The sequence below is a fragment of the Bos mutus genome, chromosome 19 (assembly GCF_027580195.1).
Source record: "Bos mutus isolate GX-2022 chromosome 19, NWIPB_WYAK_1.1, whole genome shotgun sequence".
In the NCBI taxonomy this organism is placed as follows: domain Eukaryota; kingdom Metazoa; phylum Chordata; class Mammalia; order Artiodactyla; family Bovidae; genus Bos; species Bos mutus.
Genome location: NC_091635.1, coordinates 23,211,295 through 23,219,586, shown reverse-complemented (window position 1 = coordinate 23,219,586; position 8,292 = coordinate 23,211,295). Strand labels below are relative to the sequence as shown.

The 8,292-nt window shown below is 45.3% G+C and overlaps 1 protein-coding gene across 1 annotated transcript; it reads right to left on the bottom strand.

Moving 5' to 3' along the window:
- Nucleotides 1-7,344: 7,344 nt before the first annotated feature.
- On the bottom strand, nt 7,345-7,851 carry LOC102264829 (histone H2B type 1-C/E/F/G/I). Its single transcript, XM_005890324.2, has one exon. It carries the CDS (start codon nt 7,723-7,725, stop codon nt 7,345-7,347), a length of 381 nt encoding a protein of 126 aa, XP_005890386.2. The 5' UTR covers nt 7,726-7,851.
- Nucleotides 7,852-8,292: the final 441 nt, after the last annotated feature.

Below are 8,292 nucleotides of genomic sequence, written 5' to 3'. Positions count from 1 at the left end.
AAATACTGAGGTGGTGCCAAAGCCTGGATGGGAGCTCAGAGGTAGGGAGATGCCAATGGAGTAGGCCAGAACGGGTGTGGGGGCAGAGGCTGGGTTGAGTGTGGGGGGCAGGGCTGAGGGTAGGGACACTGCTCTGTTTCTGCTCCACTTTGGTCTTCTGCTTCTATCTATTCTGTACTCTCTAGCTCAGATCTTCTCCTGGCATCTCTGGCTGATTTTCTCCATATCTGTCTCTCTCTATCCTTCTGTCTCCTGTCTCTCCCTCTCCCTTCACTGCTTGTCAGCTGCTCTCAGGCACTGTGGAGACAATGGATGGGGGACTTGGGCACCCACCATCAGAGTGGACATCTATGTCTCAGCTGGGCCCACTTCTGGGGGACCCATCAGCTCTGTCCCAGGACTCTTCCTACTGGCCTTCTCTCTGAAAAAGACCACAGTAGTCTTCTCCTCAAGCCTTCCTCCCAGGCTCTTCCTGTCCACTGTCCAAAGACCAGTCTCGATATCATATCTGCATGTCAGAGAGGAGACCTGCCTCCCCTTCATCCTGGGGCAGAAAGCTGTCCCTCCCATCAGAGTGTCTCTGATGTATATCTCCTTGATCGGACTTACGGCTCCCTGAGGACAGGGACCATGTTTCTCCCTCAAGATTGGGGTTCCCTGAGGATATAACCTGGGTTTTCTTTATCAGTTGTTCATAGGTGTTGGAGGTTCCCAAGGAAGAAAGGATGGAATTATTTTACTCATAAATTTGAAATGCAAAATTGATTAAGATTTTTCACTGCAATCTCATTATGTTCTTAACTGTCACATTCTTCAGCATTGTGCATGATATAAGGTTTGAATTTGCTTGATCAATCTTGGCAGTTTGTCTCAGGTGATATATTTTTAGGATCCTTTATGGGTTTTTGGTTATGAATTTGTGATGTATAGTGTCCTCAACTCAAATAAGAAGTCAATGGTTCAGTGGAACTACAGGTAACTTTGTTCACTATTTTCCAAGTCTTTTAAAAATGTGTTATCATACTTTCATAATTTAAAAAATAAAAAGGAAAGGGGAAAAAAAGAGAAGTCAATGGTTCAAAAGTGGCTTATTAAAGCTGAAGAACAGTGATGAAAATAGTAACCCGAATACTACAACTGAGAACAGTGTTATAAAAGTAAATAGTGAACCAAATTCTGGTTCAAAAAAAATGTAAATCTGTAAGAACTTGGACATGTATGATGATTTCGCACAAGCAGCTAAGAAAGAAAAGTGTAAATAGTGAGTATGATGTTGAATATGACACTGGACTTCACTGGATTGGCTACGTGTCCCATCCTAATCCCCAGCGTGTTGTGTGTTATGAAACTTTGTCAAATAGTGGCATAAAGCCATCAAGGCTTTCACATCATTTTCAAACAAAGCACAGTGACCTTTCTGGTAAACCATTAGAGCCGTTTTCTTCTTCTTTTTTTTCCAGAACAAGTGTAAAATAAGCTTTCCAGGACAAAATTGATAGCTTTTTCCCCCCACTAAAGGCAGGAAGAAAAACAAAACTACGTAGGCAGCATTTAAAATTGGATTCCTTTTAGAAAAACACAGATACAAGTAACACTATCAAGAAGCTTGTAAAACAGCTGTGTTATTAATGACACATTTTTCTCAGACAGCACTGCAGAACCAGCTTTTGACAAACTTCCTCCAACAAATAGCAGTGTTGGGCATCACACAGTATCAATGGCACGCATTATGAGAAAATAGTTTGGTTTGAATAAATCCCGCTATGTTATACTCTTCATTAAAATTGTAAATTTTTGCTCTTCTAAGTTTAGGTTTGAACTATCACAGGTAGTGAACATTTTGGCATCTCAGCAAGCTGTTTGAGGTCTCAAAACTGGTCTCAAGTAGCATAATCAAATGACTTGAAGAAACTGTTCTATTTCATCTCTCTTTTCAAAAGAGCTATGACTAGTGTGTGAAGTTAGTAAAAATCAATGATGTGCAGAGTCCAAGCACATTTAGCATATGTGTAGTTCATATTGATGTATCAGAGAAAAACATTTGATAACTTTTATCACTTAAAACCCACACTTCAGGAAAAAAGATTCCTTGCTTAAGTGATTGTCCTGTGAATCACGATAAACTCTGACAGCACTGCTTGGCAATTACTGCTGAGGGAGCACCAGGAAGGGCACTCCTCCAAGGATGAAAGAAGTTGTGCCTGAAAGCCAAGTCCTATCTATTTCCTGAACTTTCTCCAGCATTTTGGCAATGCCAGCTATTGCCCCCCAGTATTGCTTCCCCCTTCTCTCTCATAGTAACTGTATTCCCAAATTTTAGCTGGATTCATGACCATGCAGAATAAAAACTGTATTTCCCATCCTACCTTTCAGCTAGATGTGGTCATTTCACAATGTTCTAGCCAAAAGGGTATGAGCTGAAGTATGACTTTCAGGTCCTTATAGGGACTTGCCTTTCCACCCACTTTCCTCCAACTACTGTCTGGAATCTCACATCCTGGTGAGCCAGCTTCGAGCATGTGAATGAGGGCAAGACTTAAGTGTGGCAGAATGGCAAGACAGAAAGAGCCTGGGTTTCTGGACAAGCAAATGCAGAAGAACCACCTTCCTAGCACTGGACCACTTGTCTCTGGACTTTTAGATGGAAAAGAAAGAAATTGCTGTCTTGTTGGAGTTACTATTATTCTGGGTCTCTGTTCTACCCAATATAGAGTTGAGGGAAATACTGAAAACTGTGGCTATGATCCAGTCTCACTCACTGAGAATACTTCTCAGCATCCTATGCAAACACAAGGATTGCAAGTTCAAGAGCCTACTTTTCTACCACCCTGATATAGTCTAGCTGTGGAAGGAAAAAGTTCCCAGGAGGAGTTTTGAAAAGAATGATGAGATAAAACCATTTTTTACATCACTGTAATGCCACTCAAGACTACTTCTATGATCTTAAGTATTCTGCCCAGATGGCACTATGTTCAATCTCTGTACTGTCCAGACATCACCAAATTATTATATTTACTGATGAGTATCAAGTTAACAATTTTTTAAAGCCAAACTGCAGTGTGACTGCTCCATTATGAGAGTTTAACTCTTTCTGAACACGGTGATTTTTGTTTCTGAGCAGGAGAAAAGAATTGGTGACGTATTATTAAGGTTATTTAAAAACCACATCTAAATATTACATCAGAACTTAAAGAATTCTTTCCAGAGTCAAATTCAACCAAAGAGAGGATCATGGCTCCATTTGTCAATCTCTCTCTTTTTCAAGGTGAAACAGTCTTCTAATGTTTGGAAGCTTGACCTGCTTTCTTCTTCAGAAAGAAACAGCTCTGTGATTTCTGGATTTTTGTTTGGTCTGAATCCACAACCATCTGACATCCACCAAACATTTGCTGCCATTTCTAATGACCTATAATTGTGGTTTAGGATTTTCTAATTTAGTACAAATGAGGAGTAAGAAAGGAAACTGACAGGATGTGAAAACTCACGGGTCCTTATTGTCACACAGAGCATAGACACACTGGTGGACGTTTCGGACAGTGTCATGTCTCACTGATATGAAACATCTATCCTTCACGTTACTTTTGCAAAGTTACATTTTTTTATTACTTTAGAAATTCAGTGTACTTTTAACATTTGCTTAAACTTGGTGGTTGGTGTATGAGCTCCACACCCATTAAGGGATTGCTGATACTAAGAGTGTGAGAAACATTTTTCCCTACTGCCTAACATGGCTGCATTCCACAGCAGATAAAGAAATCCCTAAAGGGAATCCATGGTGGGGGGCGGGAGGCTAAGATCTGGCAGCCCTGCCTGCCCAGTGCAGGCCCATGTGCCAGCTAAACTGACCCTCCAGCACAGGCCTCTCCCAGTGGGTCACAAGCTCCTGCTCACACTCTGTTCTGTCTGCTCCACGCTAAGTCCGGTGTGGGAGGTATTCGTGTTCCCAGTGTAGGGACAGGACCTAGAAGCCCAGGGAATTTCTCTCCAAAGCCGCCAGCTTGTGAGGGAGGGTCTGGGACCAGAACCCAAGTCTTTTATGTCCCCAGAAAGGCTCTTTCCTGAACAATTAAATGTCTGCCAAATAACCTACACTACAGAATAATAATGGCTACAGTTTACTCGGAACTTAGTGAATACCAGGCCCCTACTCTCACATTGCCTCAACCTTCACAGGGGCCAGGTAAAACACACCATATGACATGTATTAGCTCCACTGTACAGATGAGAAAACTGAGTTTGGGGACAGCTGCAGTAACTTGCCTTCTGATGCATTGCTAGGAAGTGGCAACATCGGCTTCAAACTAAAATCCGACAGCCCCGGGGCTTTTAACCCCCATTGCAAACGGCCAACGCATTGGGCTCGGGGTTCTCCCCGCCCTAAAATCTCTGTCCACAGCCCCCATCGGAGCTGCTCTCTCTTCGCCTGCCTCGCCAGCTCTGCAGAGCCTCCCTCCCTACTCTTCTCCCTGCCACGTCCAACTGCTTCCCCTAGAGGCCAGAGTGGCCTTCCACACCGTGTCGGCGCCTTTCACCTGGCTTTGCCTCCGGCGCAGTGTCCCCTCGCCTGGGCAGGACCCGAGCCCCAAGCCGCCTTCCTGGGACCCAGGCCGGTGGGTGGGGCTTCGCCCGAATCCAGCCCAGCCAGCCCCGCCCCAGCTCCCACCCCCGCCCCCAACTCTTCCGGAGTGTGACCGTCCTGAGAGGATGTCCCCAGTCGCTCAGACACACACACCTCTGCCACTTGCGCCCTTCCCGGCCGGTCACTGTCCTCTGTCACTTCCACAGGCTGATTTTCCTCGGAACCTCTACAATCCCGGACTTTCCCTGCCGGACCCCAGGCCCCCTTTCTCTCGAGCACATTTCTGAAACCAGCGCCCACCGCCCTCCAAGTCGCCCCCCTCCCCAACCCCTACTGGAGCCATTACAGGGCTCTGGGGGCGCTGAGGCACTTAGAGGTCTTGGTGCCAGCGCCCCTCTTCTGTCTAGAGCATCCTCCTCTCCACCATTTAACGTCTACTCTTCCCTTTTGTGTCAGGATTCCTCATCCTGACAAGACTCACCTTGGGAACCTCGAGTTCCCCCATCAGGGGACCCACACTTCCCCTACCGGAGCCCAAGTCCAGCCCGGCTGGTCGTACTCTCCCATTGCACCCTGCAAGGGCGCCTTGGCCTGTCATCTTGGTCCTGGCTCCCAGCACAGGGCCTGGCCCAGAATGAGTGCTCAGTGAATATGCTACAAGTAAGAGGAGCTCTTGAGAGTTTGGGCTCTGGGCTCAGACTTCCAGTTCAAATCCTAACGGCTCCTTTTCCCAGCTGGGTGACTCTGGGCAACTTACTTTCCTTCTCTGTGCTTCAGTTCCCTCAGTTCTAAAATGGGGCTAATGACAGATTTTTTCGTGAGACTTTAAAGCTGTCCCTGGAATAAGGAATATTAGGTATTCATGTGATTACTATTAACTGTATTCATGTTGTTAGTCTACTGTTTCCTTTGTAAGGCTCTTCCACTCAACAGCAAACTCCTTATGTGTGGGAGGGGCCCTCTATTCCTGAGTCCCTGGAGCCCCATCCAAAGCATGACATCAGGCTGTCTTTGGATCTTCCCTGGGGATTGAGTATTCTCTGTAAAGCCCCCCTACCCTGTCCCAACCAGCATCCTGACCCCTGACAGACTTCCCATCCCACTCTCCTCTCCTGAGCACTCATGTGCCCCTGAAAGCCAGACCACCTCCTCATTCACTCAAGGGCAGTCCCAAAATCCAAAGGGAGAGATTCTGTCTTCCACCACACCCTCCAATCCCTTAGGCCCTTCTCAGAAATTTCAGAGCTCAGAGAGATCTGGACCTGGAGAGAGGAACCCTGTCCCCTAGTGGCTCTACCACTGAATAGTGTGACTTTGGGAGGGTTGCTTTCCCTTTCTGAGCCTTACTTTCCATATCTGTGAAATGGGAATAATCTCAGTCCTGCCTACCTCATAGAGTTGTCCTGATACTCAGTTGCACAAACTGGAGGCAGGGTGCTTTATAAACAGAGGCAGTGTGAAGAAATGCAAGGTGCAGTGACCATGGCATCGGAGGTGGGGATACAGGCATTTCTGGGCCTGCAGATGTTTCTGGTTAGGGCTGTGCCAAGGGTGTGACTACTGGGCTCTGAGTGGGGAGCAAGCTTTTATGAGGTGGGGTTGACTGGGGATAAGCCTAGTGACTACTGCTTGGTCATTGTGTCCATGCCACCTGCTCGCGCCACTTTCCCAAAAGTATCTTCAAGTTTCCCTGAGGGCACCAAGATTCCTACTGAATCCTGACACCCAGAGGCCCTGCCATGTCTGACTATCAGCTACAACTGTCTTCCCCTCCCCGCCCCCCCCCACAAACTCCCATCCAGCTGAATTAGGAATTTCCTAACATTAGTCATGAATCTTTCAGTTGCAAGTGCCAACAACCTAACTCAAAGTGGCTTATGCAGAAAATTAAATATATTTGGGTTATTTAACCAAAAAGCCAAAGTACAGCTGAATCTGTGGGCTAAAGTGTTATTAAAAAGACTCAGTTTCTCTGTCTCTTACTTTTGCTTTTCTTTGAAATGGATTTTCCCCCCTCTGGACAGTCTGGCTTCATGTAGTGGAGTCTCAGGCAGTTCCAGGTTTATTTTCTAAAAGCTAAGCAACCCCAAGAGAAAAACAGAACCTCTTTCACAATAGTTTCAGAAAAAAAAAAAAAAAAATCACAGTGTTGACCCATATTAAACTAACTTGAGTCTTTCCCTAAAGCAATGACTGTGGCCAGGAAGATGAAATGTGCTTGTTGACCTGGGCACATGCCCACACCAGTGAGACATAAACCAAGAGTTGGGAAGGGGCAGTTCCCGAAAATAAAATCTGGATGCTGTTTCTGGAGGGAGGAGGAATGAATGCTAGGCAAGGCAGAAACAATGGATGTCCAAAAATTCCACCCCTTAGCTAGTAGCGTATAGACACACACATACTCTTTCCATACACATAATATTGATAAGTTTTTTGTCACTGTTTTTTCTTCTTATTTGGAAATCATTTCAAATTTATGGAAAAGTTCCAAGAACAGTGCAAAGAAAATTTCTTTTCCTGAAGCATTTGAGGGTAAATTGCTGACACGATGTCCCCACCATCCATGAAAACTTTAGTTTAAATCCTACAATGACATTCTCCTAAATAATCACAAAGTGAAAGTGAAGTCTCTCAGTCGTGTCTGACTCTCAGCGACCCCATGCAGTACAGCCCACCAGGTCCTCCGTCCATGGGATTTTCCAGGCAAGAGTACTGGAGTGGGGTGCCATTGCCTTCTCCGTTAACAGCAGCTAGGCATATTATATTTACTTGGAGCTGGTATACTTGGTGACAGCCTTAGTGTCCTCAGACACGGCGTGCTTGGCCAGCTCCCCAGGTAGCAGCAAGCGCAGGGCAGTCTGGATCTCCCTGGAGGTGATAGTCGAGCGCTTGTTGTAATGCGCCAGGCGCGATGCCTCGCCACCGATGCGCTCGAAAATGTCATTGATGAAGGAGTTCATGATTCCCATGGCTTTGGACGAGATGCTGGTGTCCAGATGGACTTGCTTCAGCTCCTTGTACATGTACACGGAGTAGCTCTCCTTGCGGCTGCGCTTGCGCTTCTTGCCGTCCTTCTTCTGGGCCTTGGTCACAGCTTTTTTAGAGCCCTTTTTAGGGGCAGGAGCAGACTTGGCCGGTTCAGGCATGTCTATAATGACAACACCCAACAACACAGAAAGATCTTGAAATCACAAAGGCACCATAAAAATTGCAGATGTATTACTATAATTTATTCATGTTTCATCATTTGTTCTAATAAAGTTAGTTGTAGCAAAAAAGCCCGGTTTAGTGTCAAGTGTTGCCATGCCTCATTAGTCTCTTTCAATTTGGAAGGAGACCGTATTGAAAATAGTCCTTCCTTGGCGATCTTGACTTTGTAAATTCTGAAGTGTATGGGCCAGTGATTTTGTAGAGTATCTCTCAATTTGGGTTTGTCTGATGTTTTCTCACGATTCAATTCAAGGTATGCATTTTGGACAGGAAAATTACAGACGAGATGCTATATTCTCACTGTATCTTACCAGGTGATGCACAATTTTGATTTGTCCCATTACCGATTTTGTTAATTTTGATCTTTTAATTAAGATAGTGTCTACCACATTTATCTACTGTAAAGGTACTTCTTTTCCCATTATAATTAATGTTTTTGATGGAAGGTACTTTGTAAAGTACAGTGTAAAGTCCTATCCTTCATGCAACTTGGGCCTATGAAT